At 47.6% G+C, this 22,398-nt stretch overlaps 2 protein-coding genes and 2 non-coding genes across 6 annotated transcripts; 3 read left to right on the top strand and 1 right to left on the bottom strand.

Moving 5' to 3' along the window:
* Positions 1–1,531: 1,531 nt before the first annotated feature.
* Positions 1,532–6,999, top strand: LOC106574916 (translationally-controlled tumor protein homolog). Its single transcript, XM_014151049.3, has 6 exons — positions 1,532–1,693; positions 2,132–2,205; positions 2,453–2,640; positions 3,583–3,688; positions 4,715–4,831; positions 6,507–6,999. Exons 1-6 carry the CDS (start codon positions 1,666–1,668, stop codon positions 6,507–6,509), a joined length of 516 nt encoding a protein of 171 aa, XP_014006524.1. The 5' UTR covers positions 1,532–1,665; the 3' UTR covers positions 6,510–6,999.
* Positions 3,908–3,986, top strand: LOC123741342 (small nucleolar RNA SNORD58). The gene has a single exon (XR_006769015.1). It is a non-coding gene; the product is annotated as a small nucleolar RNA SNORD58 (small nucleolar RNA).
* LOC123741343 (small nucleolar RNA SNORA31) lies at positions 5,756–5,891 on the top strand. The gene has a single exon (XR_006769016.1). It is a non-coding gene; the product is annotated as a small nucleolar RNA SNORA31 (small nucleolar RNA).
* A 3,595-nt stretch (positions 7,000–10,594) lies between the features above and the next one.
* On the bottom strand, positions 10,595–20,547 carry LOC123723650 (general transcription factor IIF subunit 2). Of its 3 annotated transcripts, XM_045714211.2 has the most exons (10): positions 20,338–20,547; positions 19,960–20,033; positions 19,802–19,820; positions 19,535–19,679; positions 18,208–18,219; positions 17,051–17,110; positions 16,101–16,182; positions 15,926–16,025; positions 15,604–15,747; positions 10,595–11,485 (listed from the first exon to the last, which is right to left on the bottom strand). In XM_045714211.2, the coding sequence occupies exons 1-10, from the start codon at positions 20,401–20,403 to the stop codon at positions 11,360–11,362; spliced, it is 828 nt and encodes a 275-aa protein (XP_045570167.1). In that variant the 5' UTR covers positions 20,404–20,547; the 3' UTR covers positions 10,595–11,359. The 3 variants fall into 3 exon arrangements, with proteins under 3 accessions (XP_045570167.1, XP_045570168.1, XP_045570169.1); XM_045714212.2 differs by lacking the exon at positions 17,051–17,110; XM_045714213.2 differs by lacking the exons at positions 17,051–17,110; positions 18,208–18,219.
* Between the last annotated feature and the right edge of the window lie 1,851 nt (positions 20,548–22,398).

Below are 22,398 nucleotides of genomic sequence, written 5' to 3'. Positions count from 1 at the left end.
CAGGTAACGAGTGGAGGACAGAGGAGCCTCTTAAAGAAGAAGCTACAGGTCTGTGAGAGCCAGAAATCTTGCTTGTTTGTAGGTGACCAAATACTTATTTTCCACCATAATTTGCAAATAAAATCATTAAAAATCCTACAATGTGATTTTCTGGATTTTTTTTCTCATTTTGTCTGTCATAGTTGACGTGTACCTATGATGAAAATTACAGGCATCTCTCATCTTTTTAAGTGGGAGAACTTTCACAATTGGTGGCTGACTAAATAGTTTTTTGTCCCACTGTATATGTCACAAAAACCAAAATCACAGCTAAATGCAGCACTAACCTTTGATGATCTACATCAGATGACACTCCTAGGACATTATGTTATACAATACATGCATGTCTTGTTCAATCAAGTTCATATTTATATCAAAAACCAGCTTTTTGCATGTGATGTTCAGAACTAGCATACCCACCGCAAACTTCCAGTGAATTTACTACATTACTCATGATAAACGTTCACAAAATACATAACAATTATTTTAAGAATTATAGATACAGAACTCCTTTATGCAATCGCGGTGTCAGATTTTAAAATAGCTTTTTGGCGAAATCACATTTTGCAATATTCTGAGTAGATAGTTCGGCCACCACAGGCTAGCTAATTTGACACCCACCAAGTTTGGTGCTCACTAAACTCAGATTTACTATTATAAAAATTGGATTACCTTTGCTGTTCTTCGTCAGAATGCACTCCCAGGACTTCTACAAATGCTGTTTTGGTTCCAAATAATCCATAGTTATATTCAAATAGCTCCGTTTTGTTCGTGCGTTCAGGTCACTATCCGAAGGGTGACGCGCGAGCGCATTTCGTGACAAAAAAATTAAAAATATTCCATTACCGTACTTCGAAGCATGTCAAACGCTGTTTAAAATCAATTTTTATGCTATTTTTCTCGTAAAATAGTTATAATATTCCAACCGGGCGACGTTGTATTCATTCAAAGGCTGAAAGAAAAAAATTGAGAATTCTCATGAACGCGCATCTCCAGTGTCACTGTTCCCAGGCTGACCAGTAACAAAATCTCCTGCTGTTCTTCGCCAAGAGACTGCAGACACCTCATTCCACTTTCTGGCGGTTTCTGAGAGCCAATGGAAGCCTTAGAAAATGTCACATTACAGCACAGATGCTGTATTTTCGATAGAGATGCAACAGAAGGAAAACAAATTGTCAGACAGGGCACTTCCTGTATGGAATCTTCTCAGGTTTTGGCCTGCCATATGAGTTCTGTTATACTCATATTCTGTTTTCTATCCAAATCTACTAATTATATGCATATTCTAGTTTCTGGGCAGGAGTAGTAACCAGATTAAATCGGGTACGTTTTTTATCCGGCCGTGAAAATACTGCCCCCATCCCAAACAGGTTAAAACCTGATACTAAATTTGTAAAAAAGTGCAGGCTGGAACGCACCCGGAGAAGCGGCAACCCGCGCAACACGTCCTGAAGGGGGCGACTGTGACCCGTATCTGCAGGCCCCGGTCCCCGTCCGGCGTGACGTCACCGCTGCCTATCTAAGTTGGCGAACCGCTGTTTTCTGTCCTTTTCTTACGAGTCCTGAGACGGGTAGGGATCCAAAACCATCTTCCCTTGAACGTCACATTTTTACAATCCAACTAAAATGATCATCTACAAGGATATCATCACCGGTAAAACTAACGTTTATATTATCACTACTCTGTTGTTATTCTTTTAGAAATATAACCTTTTTGTTGGTCTGTATTTTGAAGTGTGTTTATTTGGGCCTACCGGAAGTTCCTCGGCCTTTTGTGCTAACGATGTGGTGGAAATGACTTTTTAAAACTTCGTCGTAGTCCCCAATGGTATTATGTACCGTTTTAGATCACATTTATATGTTCTATGTTCTGTATAACGGAGTAAACCAATATACTGTTACCGGAGAGTTAGCGAGGCCTACCGGCATTTGGCTAACCGGTTAGCATTAACAGGCTAACGAGGTAACAAGCGATACTAACTGACCTGTTTTCTGTTGTAAACAGCTGGTTTTTAGTTTTAATATTGTGTGAACTAGTAGGCTAGCTACCGTTAAAACTCCAACTTTGGCTAATAAATGATTTATATTTCAGGAGATGAGCTGTTCACCGAGGTCTACAAAATCACGGAGGTCTGCGACGGTATGCTGTACGAGGTACAGGGAAAGGTACGTGAACGTTTACCGTTTCAATACAGATATCTTCCTTTTAGTTGTTAGCAACTTGGCTAGGTCATTCATTCATTTTATTTCACTCACTTTTTTTAATTTTTTTTAATAGAGGAAGGAGGGTTATGAAACATGTTTTGTCAATTTCGGCTCGGTAAACGGATCTGCTAGTTAACGGTGATGACGTGTTGATACCGTTTTAACGTTAGCCTGTTAGCCTGAACCAGACTCTCGCCTCCCTTTGCAGCTCACGTCCAGATCGGAGGACGTAGATGGGGCTTTGATCGGTGCCAACGCCTCAGCAGAGGGCGGAGATGAGGGCAGTGAAGCGTCCACAGTCAGTGGAGTTGACATTGTGCTCAACAGCAAACTGCAGGAGACCTCAGCCTACAACAAGAAGGCTTACCAGAGCTACATCAAGGGCTATATGAAGGCGTAAGTGTCTCTGGCATCTAATCTATTAAAAAAAAAGTTTTTACATTAATACATTTATTTACTGCCTTGTTCAGGGGCAGAATGACACTTTTTTTTTTGCCTTGTCAACTCTGGGATTCGATCCAGCAACCTTTCAGTTTCTGGCCCCAACGTCAGTAACAGGGCGAGAGTGATATTTAAACCGCAAATAAGACTGAACTGTCAGTCCAATAAAATGCATGTTGACAGCCTGGGCAACTTCTCTTTGGTGACTCCCAGGGGTTTTTAGTAACTGTGATACTAGTGACATCAAATGTCCCTTGCACTTTCTGCACGGCCTGCTAGGACGTCTCGGATTGAATAGGGAAGGTGTTCCGTTATGGGTCTCGGATGGGTGTACATAACCGTTAAACCACGGGGAGTCGATATGGATCAGTCCAGTCTGAATGGGTGTACATACCTGTTAAACCACGGGGAGTCGAAATGGATCAGTCCAGTCTGAATGGGTGTACATACGATAAAACCACGGGGAGTCGATATTGATCAGTCCAGTCTGAATGGGTGTAAATACCCGTTAAACCACGGGGAGTCGATATGGATCAGTCCAGTCTGAATGGGTGTAAATACCCGTTAAACCACGGGGAGTCGATATGGATCAGTCCAGTCTGAATGGGTGTAAATACCCGTTAAACCACGGGGAGTCGATATGGATCAGTTCCAGGTCCAATCTCCCCTGTAACCGTTCCCCGGGTCGTTGCTGTCAATGAGAATGTGTTCTCAGTCAAGTCACCCGGTAAAATATGAGTATTGAAATGAACAAGTACACAAGCAGAGTATCGGACAGCCCGATGGGGAATGTAACATTGTTGTCCCATCCAGAGTCAAGGCCAAACTAGAGGAGCAGGGCTCTAAGAGGGTCCTGGGGAATGTTGTGAATGTAACATTGTTGTCCCTCCCATCCAGAGTCAAGGCTAAACTAGAGGAGCAGGGTTCGAAGAGGGTCCAGGCCTTCATGGCTGGAGCTCCAGCAGCTGTCAAGATGATCCTGGGAAACCTCGATAAATACCAGGTGAGAGAAACACTCCACCTACCGTACGGCCGGGTCCCAAATGGCTCCCTTTTCCAACCTGTCTAAGGTCCATATTTAGTGCACTATATAGGGAAAATGAGGAGGCCATTTGGGATGTACCCAGCAGCTTGTGCTGTGTAAAAATGAACATGTATGTTATGAACACTCTCCAGTTTTTATATTGGCTGAATGAGGGTTGGTTAAAATGGCCACTGGAGCGTACAGTGATGACAATCTTAGGACACCTTTAGAGGTTGTGACCTATGAAACTATCATCTGTTTATTTTACCTGAGTACGTTGTCAAGTCACTGGCTTACACTTTGACCCTTTGGATAGAGGGACGGTCTGTGTGTGTTAGAGGTTGACCGATTAGGTACATTGGTGCAACGACAGTGCTTTTTTTTTTCCGCAAATGCGCTTGTTAAATCAACACCCGTTTGTCGAAGTAGGCTATGATTCAATGATAAATTAACAGGCACCGCATCGATTATATGCAACGCAGGACACGTTAGATAAACTAGTAATATCATCAACCATGTGTAGTTAACTAGTGATTATGTTAAGATTGATAGTTTTTTATAAGATAAGTTTAATGCTAGCTAGCAACTTACCTTGGCTTCTTGCTGCCTTCGCGTAACAGGTAGTTAGCCTGCCATGCAGGCTCCTCGTGGAGTGCAATGTAAGGCAGGTGGTTAGAGCGTTGGACTAGTAACCGAAAATTTGCAAAAACAAATCCCCGAATCCCCCCTGAACAAGGCAGTTAACCCACTGTTCCTAGGCCGTCATTGAAAGTAACAATGTGTTCTTAATCTGACTTGCCTAGTTAAATAAAGGTGTAAAAAAAAAAAATCGGTGTCCAAAAATACGGATTATCGATTGTTATGAAAACTTGAAATCGGCCCTAATTAATCGGTCGACCTCTAGTGTTCCAAAAGAAGGCATCTCTTCTTCGTTTGTGTGACACTATGAATGAACAGTGTCTTCTTGTCTGTCCTGTTGAACACGTGGCCTGTTCCTCCTTCCAGTTTTTCACCGGCGAGTCCATGAACTGTGATGGAGCCATCGGCCTGCTAGACTACCGCGAGGACGGAGTCACACCTTTCTTCGTATTCTTCAAAGACGGCATCGAGATCGAGAAATACGTAAGTTACCATGACGATGGAGGACTGTCTGGGTTCTCTGTAGGGGGACTGAGGACTGTCTGGGTTCTCTGTAGGGGGACGGAGGACTGTCTGGGTTCTCTGTAGGGGGACTGTCTGGGTTCTCTGTAGGGGGACTGTCTGGGTTCTCTGTAGGGGGACTGTCTGGGTTCTCTGTAGGGGGACCGTCTGGGTTCTCTGTAGGGGACCGTCTGGGTTCTCTGTAGGGGGACCGTCTGGGTTCTCTGTAGGGGGACCGTCTGGGTTCTCTGTAGGGGGACCGTCTGGGTTCTCTGTAGGGGGACGGAGGAGAGGCTACTCCCTTAAAGCTAAGTGAAGAGGTAACATTTCCCCCCCCCCCCCTCCATTAAAGCTCTGTGTTCCTGACCCAGTAATAGTGGATGTTCATGCCACACCCTGTTCATTCCCACCCCTCCATTAAAGCTCTGTGTCCCTGACCCAGTAATAGTGGATGTCCATGCCACTCCCTGTTCATTCGTCCCCTCTGACTGACGTGGCTATTTCTGTGGGTGTCATCCTGTCAGCATTTCATTATCATGAGGTATTTTAACTCCCAACCCCACTCACCAGGCAGGCAGAGACGGAGTGTTTTAGTAGAGGATATGTAACGTTACACAGAGTTCAGATAGAAATGGGTTGTGGGGATTTATCTGGTGTGTAGAACCCAGGGATTTGTCTGTTCTAGTCCTTCTATTTCTATCTGCAACGATCAGAATGTTTTTTTGAATCACTTTGTCCCAAATGGCACACAAGGGGTCAAAAGTTGTGCACTATATAGGGTTCTATAGGGCCCTGGTCTAAAGTAGTGCACTATATAGGGTTCAATAGGGCCCTGGTCTAAAGTAGTGCACTATATAGGGAATAGGGTGCTGTTTAAGATGCCAGTCACCATGCTCTGAAAAGCCCATGCATTCATCTGATAGACCTGAAGTTCTCCACCGTGACTTCTGGGTTTGCAATTGGATGCTAAATGAAATATTCCCTTGACTTTCCCCGACTGCCTGACTGAGTGGCTGTACGGATAGAGAAGAGGAACACATGAAGGTGTTTACCAGAGGTGATACTGTCCAGACAGAGGCAGGAGCCACACCTGCACTTTGATTAGGGTTTAGTCCCAAATGGCACCCCTATTCACTTTCTAGTTGACTACTTTTGGCTAGGGACCAATCAGACACACCTACGACTTCTATCCATCTCCACGTGGGTAATAGTTTCTCCTGTCTCTGCTGTCTCCTCTATCCATCTCCACGTGGGTAATAATCTCTCCGCTGCCTCCTCTATCCATCTCCATGTGGGTAATAGTCTCTCCTCTATCCTTCTCCACGTGGGTAATAGTCTCTCCTCTATCCTTCTCCATGTGGGTAATAGTCTCTCCTGTCTCCTATCCATCTCCACGTGGGTAATAGTCTCTCCTCTATCCTTCTCCACGTGGGTAATAGTCTCCTCTATCCTTCTCCATGTGGGTAATAGTCTCTCCTGTCTCCTCTATCCATCTCCATGTGGGTAATAGTCTCTCCTCTATCCATCTCCATGTGGGTAATAATCTCTCCTGTCTCCTCTGTGACCTCTATCCTTCTCCATGTGGGTAATAATCTCTCCTGTCTCCTCTATCCATCTCCACGTGGGTAATAATCTATCCTCTGTCTCCTCTGTGCAGTAAACCATCTGGACGTCGAACAGAAGTGCCTGGATCGGAGGGAGCGTGTCCGCTTGTTACCATAGCTACCACCGCCCCTGATCATGGACAGACTGACCCAACCCTGCCTGCTTGTTACCGTAGCGACCACCGCCCTGATCATGGACAGACTGACCCTGCCTGTATCCCTCCCAATGCCCGGAACAGACTTGTCTTTCTTTAATCAAGTTTTATTTTTCGCCCAAACCTTCTCCTTCTCTTCGTCCCCCTCCCGCATCTGGCCTCCGAGGGAGACGCCACGCCCTGTTTCTAAACGGCTGGTCGTCGGTCAGGACCGCCCCCCCTCACCACCATGGATGGATGGATTGAACTGTGCCGGCTTGGCTGCTGTGTCCGTGGTGACTTCCGTCAGACGTCCAGCGACATTAAGCTCCCACCTTGCTCTCTCACACAAATGTAAAGGACTCATTGACACTATGTTGTGAAATAAATGGGCCTATTGGCCGAAATACAACCATCCTCTGTGGCGTCTCCTTCACTCTGATACAGTACCTCCCCGTGTCTCTGTCTGCCTTCACTCTGATACAGTACCTCTCTGTGGCGTCTGCCTTCACTCTGATACAGTACCTCCCCGTGTCTCTGTCTGCCTTTGCTCTGATACAGTACCTCCCCGTGTCTCTGTGGCGTCTGCCTTCGCTCTGATACAGTACCTCCCCGTGTCTCTCTGCCTTTGCTCTGATACAGTACCTCCCCGTGTCTCTGTGGCGTCTGCCTTCGCTCTGATACAGTACCTCCCCGTGTCTGTCTGCCTTCGCTCTGATACAGTACCTCCCCGTGTCTCTGTGGCGTCTGCCTTCACTCTCATACAGTACCTCCCCAGATTAACATTGGGTGCTGGTCCCTGAGTAGAGGGTCAGGAAACCCTGTTCTGTTGGGTCCATACTGTGTTGATTAACGTTGGGTTCTGGTCCCTGAGTAGAGGGCCAGGAAACCCTGTTCTGATGGATCTGTTGGGTCCATACTGTGTTGATTAATGTTGGGTTCTGGTCCCTGAGTAGAGGGCCAGGAAACCCTGTTCTGATGGATCTGTTGGGTCCATACTGTGTTGATTAACGTTGGGTTCTGGTCCCTGAGTAGAGGGCCAGGAAACCATGTTCTGATGGGATCTGTTGGGTCCATACTGTGTTGATGAACGTTGGGTTCTGGTCCCTGAGTAGAGGGCCAGGAAACCATGTTCTGATGGTCTGTTGGGTCCATACTGTGTTGATTTAATATTGGGTTTGTTCGACATGGCGGCCAACTTTTTTTCTTTTTTAAAGTTGAGTCAACTGACTGATCACCTTGTATCGTGTGTATAACTGCTCGATATTATTTGTACATCAGTCAGTCGCAATTTACCCCATGATACATCAGTTTTGATGCTCTCAAACACGGCCGTTCATACAGACATAAATCTATCATTGTAGAACATCTGACATGTAGAAGAAGGAATCCCATCCGGGGGCTGTATGTATGAAGCGTCTCAATAGGAAGGCTGGTCCTGAATCAGTTTTAGATGGACAGGTGGGATCTGTTCCTAGGTCAGTGCTCCTACACTTTGTATTTATTTAACCAGGTAGGCTAGTTGAGAGCATGTTCTTATTTACAATTGCGACCTGGCCAAGATAAAGCAAAGCAGTTCGACAACATACAACAACACAGAGTTACACATGGAGTAAAACAAAACATAATACAGTAGAAAAACAGTCAATAATACAGTAGAAAATTAAGTCTATATACAATGTGAGCAAATGAGGTGAGATAAGGGAGGTAAAGGCAAAAAAAAGGCCATGGTGGCAAAGTAAATACAATATAGCAAGTAAAACACTGGAATGATAGATTTGTAGTGGAAGAATGTGCAAAGTAGAAATAGAAATAATGGGGTGCAAAGGAGCAAAATAAATAAAGTAGGGGAAGAGGTAGTTGTTTGGGCTAAATTATAGATGGGCTATGTACAGGTGCAGTGATCTGTGAGCTGCTCTGACAGCTGGTGCTTAAAGCTAGTGAGGGAGATAAGTGTTTCCAGTTTCAGAGATTTTTGTAGTTCGTTCCAGTCATTGGCAGCAGAGAACTGGAAGGAGAGACGGCCAAAAGAGGAAAGGCTTTGGGGGTGACCAGAGAGAGATACCTGCTGGAGCGCGTGCTACAGGTGGGTGCTGCTACGGTGACCAGCGAGCTGAGATAAGGGGGGACTTTACCTAGCAGGGTCTTGTAGATGACCTGGAGCCAGTGGGTTTGGCGACGAGTATGAAGCGAGGGCCAGCCAACGAGAGCGTACAGGTCGCAATGGTGGGTAGTATATGGGGCTTTGGTGACAAAACGGATGGCACTGTGATAGACTGCATCCAGTTTGTTGAGTAGGGTATTGGAGGCTATTTTGTAAATGACAACGCCAAAGTCGAGGATCGGTAGGATGGTCAGTTTTACGAGGGTATGTTTGGCAGCATGAGTGAAGGATGCTTTGTTGCGAAATAGGAAGCCAATTCTAGATTTAACTTTGGATTGGAGATGTTTGATGTGAGTCTGGAAGGAGAGTTTACAGTCTAACCAGATACCTAGGTATTTGTAGTTGTCCACATATTCTAAGTCAGAACCATCCAGAGTAGTGATGCTGGATGGGCGGGCAGGTGCGGGCAGCGATCGGTTGGAGAGCATGCATTTAGTTTCACTTGTATTTAAGAGCAGTTGGAGGCCACGGAAGGAGAGTTGTATGGCATTGAAGCTCGTCTGGAGGGTTGTTAACACAGTGTCCAAAGAAGGGCCAGAAGTATACAGAATGGTGTCGTCTGCGTAGAGGTGGACTCACCAGCAGCAAGAGCGACATCATTGATGTATACAGAGAAAAGAGTTGGCCAAAGAATTGAACCCTGTGGCACCCCCAAAGAGACTGCCAGAGGCCCGGACAACAGGCCATCCGATTTGACACATTGAACTCTATCAGAGAAGTAGTTGGTGAACCAGGCGAGGCAATCATTTGAGAAACCAAGGCTGTCGAGTCTGCCGATGAGGATGTGGTGATTGACAGAGTTGAAAGCCTTGGCCAGGTCGATGAATACGGCTGCACAGTAATGTCTCTTATCGATGGCGGTTATGATATCGTTTAGGACCTTGAGCGTGGCTGAGGTGCACCAATGACCAGCTCTGAAACCAGATTGCATAGCGGAGAAGGTGCTGTGGGATTCTAAATGGTCAGTAATCTGTTTGTTGACTTGGCTTTCGAAGACCTTTGAAAGGTAGGGTAGGATAGATAGGTCTGTAGCAGTTTGGGTCAAGAGTATCCCCTCCTTTGAAGAGGGGGATGACAGCAGCTGCTTTCCAATCTTTGGGAATCTCAGATGACACGAAAGAGAGGTTGAACAGGCTAGTAATAGGGGTTGCAACAATTTCGGCAGATAATTTTAGAAAGGGTCCAGATTGTCTAGCCCGGCTGATTTGTAGGGGTCCAGATTTTGCAGCTCTTTCAGAACATCAGCTGACTGGATTTGGGAGAAGAAGAAATGGGGAAGGCTTGGGCGAGTAGCTGTAGGGGGTGCAGTGCTGTTGACCGCAGTAGGGGTTGCCAGGTGGAAAGCATGGCCAGCCGTAGAAAAATGCTTATTGAAATTCTCAATGATAGTGGATTTATCGGAGGTGACAGAGTTTCCTAGCCTCAGTGCAGTGGGCAGCTGGTGCTCTTATTCTCCATGGACTTTACAGTGTCCCAGAACTTTTTAGAGTTTGTGTTGCAGGAAGCAAATTTCTGCTTGAAAAAGCTAGCCTTGATACAGATGACCTGCGTTCTATTTGTGGCTTTTCTATCAGGAACAGTTCAGTTATCCTACTGCCCAGGACCTTCCACAGTTATCCTACTGCACACTGGCCAGGACCTTCCACAGTTATCCTACTGCACACACCAAGACCTTCCACAGGTATCCTACTGCACACTGGCCAGGACCTACCACGGGTATCCTACTGCCCACAGATTTGTCATCTGACTAGGGTAACCTAAGTGGTTTTAGTAGGGGTGTGTTCTGACTAGGGTAACCTAAGTAAAACCTAATAAAAAAATAATTAAAAAAAGCAGACAGGTACATTTTTACAAAACATTGAATTTTTTTATTCCAACAGTCCATTAAAAACAACTTGTACGTATTGACCCTTGGTTGCCGTGTATCTGTAAGCAGAACACTTCTGAAGGATCCCTGATTGAATGTAAAACAGTCAGATAACAAACACAGGAATAAACCGGCTCATAGTGGCCCAGGTGAGATGAACCTAAAGCACCTCACTGCTCAGAATAATAGGAATCCTTCAAATGTGTCCTCAAGTGGCACCCTATTCCCTAAATAGTGCACTAAATTTGACCGGGGTCCTGGTTTGAAAGTAGTGCACTATATAGGGAACAGGGTGCCACTTGGGACTTCACCGACATGTAGTATAAGGCCAGTGATTTGGTCCTAACTGGCCAACTCAACACATCAGAAGCTTGACAACTTTACTTCTCTGCATCATTAAAAAAAAACATTTTGAAGTCTATAAAAAACCAAAACAACACTCCCATCTACTGGTGAGCTCTCTAGGGAGGCCCCAGACCAGGCTAGTCGTCCTTCTCCTAGTGGTGAGGCCCCAGACCAGGCTAGTCGTCCTTCTCCTAGTGGTGGGGCCCCAGACCAGGCTAGTCGTCCTTCTCCTGGTGGTGGGGCTCCAGACCAGGCTGGTGGTGAGGCCCCAGACCAGGCTAGTCGTCCTTCTCCTAGTGGTGACCTCTAGGAGGCTGGAGCCCCCAGACCAGGCTAGTCGTCCTTCTCCTAGTGGTGGGGCTCCAGACCAGGCTGGTGGTGGGGCCCCAGACCAGGCTAGTCGTCAGCCTCATCCTCTCCTCCCTGGTAATGTCTGTACTCTGGCTTGAGCTCCCACGTGTTCTTGTGGGTTCCCTTCACATTGTAGATGCCGATGTCACGCAGAATCTCTTTCAGGTAACTCTGAATGGGGGGGGGGGGGAGACAAGCGAGAGAGTTACGAGGTGTTGTATTATAATATAGACTGCTATCACACAGGAATAGGGATATAGAAAGAGACGGAAAGAGCGTTGAGTTTCCAGTCTGGTCTAAAATTCCCTGTTGCATCTCTTATGTAGAAAGTATTACATCACTAACTTGACCAGACAAAAATCTACCTCAGACTGAAACACAAACCACCACAGACGACCCGTTCACTAGGCAGCCGTCTCTACTAAACTAACCAAGACCCACAGACGACCCGTTCACTAGGCAGCTGTCTCTACTAAACTAACCAAGACCCACAGACGACCCGTTCATTAGGCAGCCGTCTCTACTAAACTAACCAAGACCCACAGACGACCCGTTCACTAGGCAGCCGTCTCTACTCAACTAACCAAGACCCGCAGACGACCCGTTCACTAGGCAGCCGTCTCTACAAAACTAACCGAGACCCACAGACGACCCGTTCACTTGGCAGCCGTCTCTACTAAACTAACCGAGACCCACAGACGACCCGTTCACTAGGCAGCCGTCTCTACAAAACTAACCGAGACCCACAGACGACCCGTTCACTTGGCAGCCGTCTCTACTAAACTAACCGAGACCCACAGACGACCCGTTCATGAGGCAGCCGTCTCTACTAAACTAACCGAGACCCGCAGACGACCCGTTCATGAGGCAGCCGTCTCTACTCAACTAACCAAGACCCACAGACGACCCGTTCATTAGGCAGCCGTCTCTACTCAACTAACCAAGACCCGCAGACGACCCATTCACTAGGCAGCCGTCTCTACTCAACTAACCAAGACCCGCAGACGACCCGTTCACTAGGCAGCCGTCTCTACTAAACTAACCAAGACCCGCAGACGACCCGTTCACTAGGCAGCCGTCTCTACTAAACTAACCAAGACCCGCAGACGACCCGTTCACTAGGCAGCCGTCTCTACTAAACTAACCAAGACCCACAGACGACCCGTTCACTAGGCAGCCGTCTCTACTAAACTAACCAAGACGCAGCTCTAACAACAACACATAAAACCTCACCTAATTCTGCCACAAAACAATGACTCTCTCTCTCTCATATGGGCTTTTAAGACGAGCGCTAAATGTCCCGCCCTTTGATAAACAGTGTCCATTTTGTCAAAGGCAAAAGGTGTAAAATATTTTCTTGTCCATTCCCAGCGCACCACTCCAGGGTGCTGTTGAAGAGACTCCGCCAACATTCAGTCCCCCAAAAAATTATCCAACATAAATCATGTTGCAGATGAGGTATGGTGAGGTATGGTAGAAAGAGGATGTGGCCTTTTCTGTTGTCTACAGGCTGAAGACAAAATGGACGACAACGTAACGAGACAAGACACTTTAAAAAAACAGCCTGTTACCTAAAATGGCAACAAAACATTTTAAAAAAAGAGCTGTCGTGTTTACGACATCCTGAAAACAGTACGGGTCAAAGTAAAATGGACAATCGCAACTGTTGTCCGGGTATTTCACCCCTTTGTCATGATCAGTGGCTTCAAGTTTGTATCTGTCAATTATTTTTTTGACAAGCTGATTTATAGTGAAAAAATTTAATACGTCTGCAAATATACAAAATTGATTTGTCACAAGAATCAGAACTACAGTGAGGGAAAAAAGTATTTGATCCCCTGCTGATTTTGTACATTTGCCCACTGACAAAGAAATGATCAGTCTATAATTTTAATGGTAGGTTTATTTGAACAGTGAAAGACAGAATAACAAAAAATCCAGAAAAACGCATGTCAAAAATGTAATAAATTGATTTGCATTTTAATGAGGGAAATATGTATTTGACCCCTCTGCAAAACATGACTTGGTGGCAAAACCCTTTTTGGCAATCACAGAGGTCAGATGTTTCTTGTTGTTGGCCACATCTCAGGAGGGATTTTGTCCCATTCCTCTTTGCAGATCTTCTCCAAGTCATTAAGGTTTCAAGGCTGACGTTTGGCAACTCGAACCTTCAGCTCCCTCCACAGATTTTCTATGGGATTAAGGTCTGGAGACTGGCTAGGCCACTCCAGGACCTTAATGTGCTTCTTCTTGAGCCACTCCTTTGTTGCCTTGGCCGTGTGTTTTGGGTCATTGTCATGCTGGAATACCCATCCATGACCCATTTTCAATGCCCTGGCTGAGGGAAGGAGGTTCTCACCCAAGATTTGACGGTACATGGCCCCGTCCATCGTCCCTTTGATGCGGTGAAATTGTCCTGTCCCCTTAGCAGAAAAACACCCCCAAAGCATAATGTTTCCACCTCCATGTTTGATGGTGGGGATGGTGTTCTTGGGGTCATAGGCAGCATTCCTCCTCCAAACACGGCGAGTTGAGTTGATGCCAAAGAGCTCCATTTTGGTCTCATCTGACCACAACACTTTCACCCAGTTGTCCTCTGAATCATTCAGATGTTCATTGGCAAACTTCAGACGGGCATGTATATGTATTCTTGAGCAGGGGGACCTTGCGGGCGCTGCAGGATTTCAGTCCTTCACGGCGTAGTGCGTTACCAATTGTTTTCTTGGTGACTATGGTCCCAGCTGCCTTGAGATCATTGACAAGATCCTCCCGTGTAGTTCTGGGCTGATTCCTCACCGTTCTCATGATCATTGCAACTCCACGAGGTGAGATCTTGCATGGGGCCCCAGGCCGAGGGAGATTGACAGTTCTTTTGTGTTTCTTCCATTTGCGAATAATCGCACCAAATGTTGTCACCTTCTCACCAAGCTGCTTGGCGATGGTCTTGTAGCCCATTCCAGCCTTGTGTACGTCTACAATCTTGTCCCTGGCATCCTTGGAGAGCTCTTTGGTCTTGGCCATGGTGGAGAGTTTGGAATCTGATTGATTGATTGCTTCTGTGACAGGTGTCTTTTATACAGGTAACAAGCTGAGATTAGGAGCACTCCTTTTAAGAGTGTGCTCCTAATCTCAGCTCGTTACCTGTATAAAAGACACCTGGGAGCCAGAAATCTTTCTGATTGAGAGGGGGTCAAATACTTATTTCCCTCATTAAAATGCAAATCAATTTATAACATTTCTGACATGCGTTTTTCTGGATATTTTTGTTGTTATTCTGTCTCTCACTGTTCAAATAAAGCTATCATAAAAATTATAGACTGATCATTGTCAGTGGGAAATCGTACAAAATCAGCAGGGGATCAAATACTTTTTTCCCTCACTGTAATAAAGCCAACGCAACGTCCTGTTTTACTAACAGTATGTCTGCCACATGGATGGACATTCATACAATTCCACTGAGGGGCGACAGGGTAGACTACACCCCAGTAAGCACGTCTTTTTGTTTGGTCCTGTCCGGACGTTGTTTTTTGGTAACACCTCAGTAAGCACGGACCGATGCTGACGCCTTTTCAACATCTTGTTTTGGCGTCAGTTTCGGACCGGCCTTCATTTCCACATCCACGGACATTGGTTTTTGGTCCGGTCCAAATCTGAACTTTGTTCCCGGTCTGAACCAGCCTTGATTTGGCCCAAACATTGACGTCTATAAAATTACTTATTTTCAACTTTCATTCAGAACCAAAAAATTTGCCTGATTTCAACATCTAGAAAATACGTTTTTCGACATCTGGAAAAGAGGCAATTTTCAACGTCCTGGAAAATATCTTTTCACTATTCATTCAGAACCTAAATTGAACCTAACTTCAACCTCTGGTTGTGCCGATAGAGGCAGAATGGACCTGATAATCACTATTTTACCTAAGGTAGTAAAATGAGCATTATACAGGACTGAACAGGCCTTTGTGTTTCTATTACATTGAAGTACTGTGGCACGGCTCCCCTCTCACCCCTCCACAGCGCCCCCTCTCCCCCCCTCCACAGCGGCCCTCTCCCCCCCTCCACAGCGGCCCTCTCCCCCCCTCCCCTGTGGGGAGCTGTACTGTGGCACAGCTCCCCTCTCTCCCCTCCACAGCGCCCCTCTCTCCCCCCACAGCGCCCCCTCTCCCCCCCCCCCCCCACAGCACCCCTCTCCCCCTTCCTCACCACAGGTTGTTTGGTGATGTCCACCAGGTCCTTGATGTTGTAATATTGGTGTTTCTAGTAGTAAACAGTATATAGTATTATCTCACCACAGGTTGTTTGGTGATGTCCACCAGGTCCTTGATGTTGTAATATTGGTGTTTCTCAAAAGCCGAGAACAACATGTCCAACACCTGCTGCTTATCGGCCCTCGCTCTTTTACCTTCGTCCTTCTTCTTCCTGTCATACTCCAGCTGGACACACACACACACACACACACACACACACACAGTATTAGTCCAGCTCAGGGGAGGGATGGAGGAAATGTCTGGCTGATTTTTGTTGTTGTTTAGGGGCCTAAAATGTGTACAGACAGTGAACACGTCGTTAACAGAGATACGACAGCTCGTGCAGGCAGCCAGGACTCCTTACGTTGTAGGAATGATTGGCCACTGGTTTGTAGTTGGTGGTAACAGCCTTTTCTAGTTGCTGAGACAATCTCAATGGCTTGGATAACTCTTCTATCTGCAGTCTGGGGACACGAGACAGCAGTGAGCGTCAGCGGGACAGAGAGAGAGAGAGAGAGAGAGTGTGTGTAGGTACGTACCTCTTGAGTTTCATGTAGCTCTCGCTGACAGCAGGTCTACACTCAGCTCTCTGCACCACCAGGCCCTCCAGGGAGATTCTCTCTGTAGAAAGGAGAACCAGTGACGTCACCACTCTCTCTCTCTCTCTCTCTCACTGGGCAACATTTCATCTGTTTCAATGTGATATTCCTCAGTGAGAGACATCCACAGTGGCAGTACGACGACCACACAGTCAGGAGAAGAGAGACCAACTGATCACTAGGGTCGTCTAACGGCAGAAGAGAGCCCAACTGATCACTAGGGTCGTCTAACAGCAGAAGAGAGACTAACTAATCACTTGGGTCGTCTAACAGGAGAAGAGACCAACTGATCACTAGGGTCGTCTAACAGGAGAAGAGAGCCCAACTGATCACTAGGGTCGTCTAACAGAAGAGACCAACTGATCACTAGGGTCGTCTAACAGGAGAATAGAGACCAACTGATCACTAGGGTCGTCTAACAGGAGAATAGAGACCAACTGATCACTAGGGTCGTCTAACAGGAGAAGAGACCAACTGATCACTAGGGTCGTCTAACAGGAGAAGAGAGACCAACTGATCACTAGGGTCGTCTAACAGGAGAATAGAGACCAACTGATCACTAGGGTCGTCTAACAGGAGAAGAGAGACCAACTGATCACTAGGGTCGTCTAACAGGAGAAGAGAGACCAACTTGATCACTAGGGTTGTCTAACTGATCACTAGGGTCGTCTAACAGGAGAAGAGAGACTAACTGATCAACATTCTCCACCAGACAGAGGCCTAACCTCCAGCCCAGGCTCTACACCTCTCACCAACCTCCACCAGACAGAGGCCTAGCCTCCAGCCTCCTGCCCAGCCTCAACACCTCTCACCAATCTCCACCAGACAGAGGCCTAGCCTCCAGCCCAGGCTCTACACCTCTCAGTGGGGAAGAGACTGAGGGGACTCACCTGGGCCTGTCCCTGCCCCCGAAACTGAGGTGCTGCCATCAGATCTCTCTTCTGACTGGCCTACAGGGAGGGAAGGGAGGAGAGGGTGGGCCAGTAAGAAACAACACCAGGGTTTAGACTACCCGCTTTCTGGCGAAGAGGCAGTAACCGCGGAGATGAACTGCTCGGCAACGACGGCGGTCTTCAACGCGTTGCAGAACAACACATCTGACGGTGGCTAGACTTCAACACTCAAGCCAGGAAGTATCTCAAACAGAACTTTATATACCGTCTCCAACCCACATACAAGGATAAACCATGAGCTTCACACTGACACACTCACACACACACACACCCTCGAGGGAGAGGAGAGAGGAAGGACGGAGAGACGGAAGGCAGGACGTGCACATTAGAAGAGGCATCAAGATCATGCACAAATCATGACGTCAAACCAAGCACTCCACACCAGATCAATACCATCCTATTGATTGGTTTGTTTATGTTATTAACGAGCTCCAAATATCATTCAGCAGCAGATCATATATCTCAACTACTGAGCTGATTGATTCACAGTGGTTCTGATCCGATCTGAGAGACAGCCAGCGGAGTTAGTGAGACAAGCAGAGGACCTTCATCTGTTCTGCTGTGGCAACAGAAATTAAACATGCAGCCCACAACAAAGACAGAGAGATGGAGAGAGACGGGAAGGGGCAGAGAGAAAGAGAGATGGAGAGAGACGGGAAGGGGCAGAGAGAAAGAGAGATGGAGAGAGACGGGAAGGGGCAGAGAAAGAGAGAGATGGAGAGAGACGGGAAGGGGCAGAGAAAGAGAGAGATGGAGAGAGACGGGAAGGGGCAGAGAAAGAGAGAGATGGAGAGAGACGGGAAGGGGCAGAGAAAGAGAGATGGAGAGAGACGGGAAGGGGCAGAGAAAGAGAGATGGAGAGAGACGGGAAGGGAGAGAGAGATGGAGAGAGATGGGAAGGGAGAGAGAGATGGAGAGAGACGGGAAGGGAGAGAGAGAGAGATGGAGAGAGACGGGAAGGGACAGAGAGAGAGAGATGGAAAAGGAGAGGCGTAGGGATACACACAGAACTACTTACCCTGAGGCGGAGGGATACACACAGACACACAGTACTACTTACCCTGAGGCGGAGGGATACACACAGTACTACTTACCCTTAGATGACTCTAATGGGTGAAAGATCAGCCATGATCACAAACCAGGCTCATTTGCAGTCGGGACAACACAAGGCATTTTCACAGTGAATATTATCTGACTACACATTCAAATCCAGGTTATGACTCAAACAACATGGCCTTCAGGTGTCATGGTTACTCAAACAGCACCTTACTCCCACACACTTAGGTAGTATGGCGCTCCACACACACACACTTAGGTAGTATGGCGCCCCACACACACACACTTAGGTAGTATGGCGCCCCACACACACACTTAGGTAGTATGGCGCCCCACACACACACACACTTAGGTAGTATGGCGCCCCCCCCCCACACACAGGTAGTATGGCGCCTCACACACACACACTTAGGTAGTATTGCGCCTCACACACACACACACACTTAGGTAGTATGGCGCCTCACACACACACACACACACTTAGGTAGTATGGCGCCTCACACACACACACACACACTTAGGTAGTATGGCGCCTCACACACACACACACACAGGTAGTATGGCGCCTCACACACACACACACACACACACACACACTTAGGTAGTATGGCGCCTCACACAGACACACACACACTTAGGTAGTATGGCGCCCCACACACACTTAGGTAGTATGGCGCCCCACACACACTTAGGTAGTATGGCGCCCCACACACACTTAGGTAGTATGGCGCCCCACACACACACACACTTAGGTAGTATGGCGCCCCACACACACCCACACACACACATACACACACACTTAGGTAGTATGGCGCCCCACACACACACACTTAGGTAGTATGGCGCCCCACACACACACACACTTAGGTAGTATGGCGCCCCACACACACACACACACACTTAGGTAGTATGGCGCCCCACACACACACACTTAGGTAGTATGGCGCCCCACACACACACACACACACTTAGGTAGTATGGCGCCCCACACACACACACACACACACTTAGGTAGTATGGCGCCCCACACACACACACTTAGGTAGTATGGCGCCCCACACACACACACTTAGGTAGTATGGCGCCCCACACACACACACTTAGGTAGTATGGCGCCCCACACACACACACTTAGGTAGTATGGCGTCCCACACACACACACTTAGGCAGTATGGCGCCCCACACACACACACACACTTAGGTAGTATGGCTCCCCACACACACACTTAGGTAGTATGGCGCCCCACACACACTAAGGTAGTATGGTGCCATTTAGCACACAGCTCCTGAGTGCACCAAAATAGACACTGTTCTTTCTTCTTCATCATCATGTTTACAGCTGGAGGCCAGGTAACTGTTCCTTACCTGACTGGGTCTCAGTGAACACGGCCAGGGTCTGTCCTCCTACAGTCTGCATGGTGAACGGGTGGTCCCTGGGGGCCTGCACCCCCGATGGCTTGTCCCCGAGGCTGTCAATCATGGTCAGGTCTTCGTTCAGAGTGAATGCCACCTGGTTCAAAACAAGTGTTAAGTTAAATCAGTTTAGGACCAGGACACCACTGGCTGAGTTGGGATCAATATTCCATAGGAATGTAATTCATCTGTGTCTGTAACCATAGTCAGTATTATTACCTCTGCTTTCCCTTGGTTCCTAACGCAAAAGAAGAAGAAAACAACTGATTAGCTAAATCACCTTAGCTTGCTACTTCTCTTTAGCTCGCAGAGAAAGTAAACAACGATGGTGATTACCAAACAAACAATTAACACACGAACGAGACAATTCTACATACTTGCCGATCCGGAGCTTCCCCACCTCTCCTCTTCCTGATGCTTTGGCCCATTGCTGTGACAGGTATTTGGGCACCTGTGGGCACAGAGACTGGTTGTTAAAGTTAGCTAGCTAACTTGTGCAGTGTGATGATAATGATCGTTACTGTAATCTATTTCAATAGATCGCTAGTCTCGTCCTCATCCATCCGCGCTGCCACTAGCTTGCTAACGTGTTAGCCGCTAGCAAGCTACTAGTATTAGCCGCTAGCAAGCTACTAGTGTTAGCCGCTAGTTACTAGTGTTAGCCGCTAGCTACTATTGTTAGCTACTAGTGTTAGCCGCTAGCAAGCTACTAGTGTTAGCCGTTAGCTAGTTTATACCCGACATTTCCAACGTACCTTTACCAGCCACACGCCCGTGTTCTGTTTAGCACCAGTTAAGTCCACTTCGCCTTTCTCTGACATGTTTAAAACTGTTGAAATCACCTCTTACACGTTACCATTACAATTCGTTTGGCGTTATGAGGTAGGCTAGCTAACGTTAACTAAACAACACACTGTCCGGTAAAATGAACAAACCATAACTACGGAGACGCAAGAGAGACAGACAGGACGCGCGAAACCGGAAATACTAGAACTCGAAGTTCGGTGGTCAATCATTTTTTTTAAATAATATTTTATTTACAATGGGGGGGGGGTAGGTCGAGTGCGAGTGAGGAGTGCCGGTGTGAGCATCATGTCTCGGCTTCCTAAAGAAAAATCTGGCATCCAAAACTTAAAAGAAAGAAAATAAAGACAATTTTTCACAAAGGAAGATGGATGAGGTCCGTGAGTGGTGGAAATTAACCTGTCAGCTTAGTCCATAGTGAAATAGGCTACTACTCCCCTAACGTTACTTACTAAATATCTCCACAGAAAATGTAGAGTGTTTACATTTCGCACCTCTTTTAGCCGACATTTAATTAATGCAGGCAAAATTTTAGCAAGCTATTCATACTAAATCATTTGTTCCTGCCTGGTGCCAGGCCCAACAAATGCAGCTTCAGGCTCAGCAGCCCTGTCTCCCCATCCCCATAGCCCTAAACCAGCACTGTCTCCCCATCCCCATACCCCTGAACCAGCCCTGTCCACCCATCCCCATACCCCTGAACCAGCCCTGTCTCCCCATCCCCCTGAACCAGCCCTGTCCACCCATCCCCCTGAACCAGCCCTGTCTCCCCATCCCCATCCCCCTGAACCAGCCCTGTCTCCCCATCCCCATACCCCTGAACCAGCCCTGTCTCCCCATACCCCTGAACCAGCCCTGTCTCCCCATACCCCTGAACCAGCCCTGTCTCCCCATCCCCATACCCCTGAACCAGCCCTGTCTCCCCATCCCCCTGAACCAGCCCTGTCTCCCCATCCCCCTGAACCAGCCCTGTCTCCCCATCCCCCTGAACCAGCCCTGTCTCCCCATCCCCCTGAACCAGCCCTGTCTCCACATCCCATGAACCAGCCCTGTCTCCCCATCCCCCTGAACCAGCCCTGTCTCCCCATCCCCCTGAACCAGCCCTGTCTCCCCATCCCCCTGAACCAGCCCTGTCTCCCCATCCCCCTGAACCAGCCCTGTCTCCCCATACCCCTGAACCAGCCCTGTCTCCCCATCCCCCTGAACCAGCCCTGTCTCCCCATACCCCTGAACCAGCCCTGTCTCCTCATCCCCCTGAACCAGCCCTGTCTCCCTATACCCCATACCCCTGAACCAGCCCTGTCTCCCCATACCTCTGGACCAGCCCTGTCTCCCCATCCCCCTGAACCAGCCCTGTCTCCCCATCCCCATATCCCTGAACCAGCCCTGTCACCCCATCCCCATACCCCTGAACCAGCCCTGTCTCCCCATCCCCATACCCCTGAACCAGCCCTGTCTCCCCATCCCCCTGAACCAGCCGTGTCTCCCCATCCCCATATCCCTGAACCAGCCCTGTCTCCCCATCCCCCTGAACCAGCCCTGTCTCCCCATACCCCTGAACCAGCCCTGTCTCCCCATACCCCTGAACCAAATAGTGAATTCCACTGTATGCAGAATGTTACATGCAGGTCTGCACAGTGTTATATTTTCACAGCTCAGTCAGTAAATATCATACAGTAAATACTGGGACTACAAGAGAGTTGCAAGCCTGCAAAGGTAGAGTTATTTAAAGCTTTGAATGGTTCGATTGGGTTCTGGAGGTGTGCGGTTACAGGTCAGAGTTATTTAAAGCTTTGAATGGGTCGATTGGGTTCTGGAGGTGTGCGGTTACAGATCGAGAGTTATTTAAAGCTTTGAATGGGTCGATTGGGTTCTGGAGGTGTGCGGTTACAGATCGAGTTATTTAAAGCTTTGAATGGGTCGATTGGGTTCTGGAGGTGTGCGGTTACAGATCGAGAGTTATTTAAAGCTTTGAATGGGTCGATTGGGTTCTGGAGGTGTGCGGTTACAGA

The sequence above is a fragment of the Salmo salar genome, unplaced genomic scaffold (genome assembly GCF_965601325.2).
Source record: "Salmo salar unplaced genomic scaffold, fSalSal1 ptg000071l, whole genome shotgun sequence".
In the NCBI taxonomy this organism is placed as follows: domain Eukaryota; kingdom Metazoa; phylum Chordata; class Actinopteri; order Salmoniformes; family Salmonidae; genus Salmo; species Salmo salar.
The sequence above is the reverse complement of the archived record's forward strand: the minus strand, read 5'-3'. Positions and strand labels throughout refer to the sequence as shown.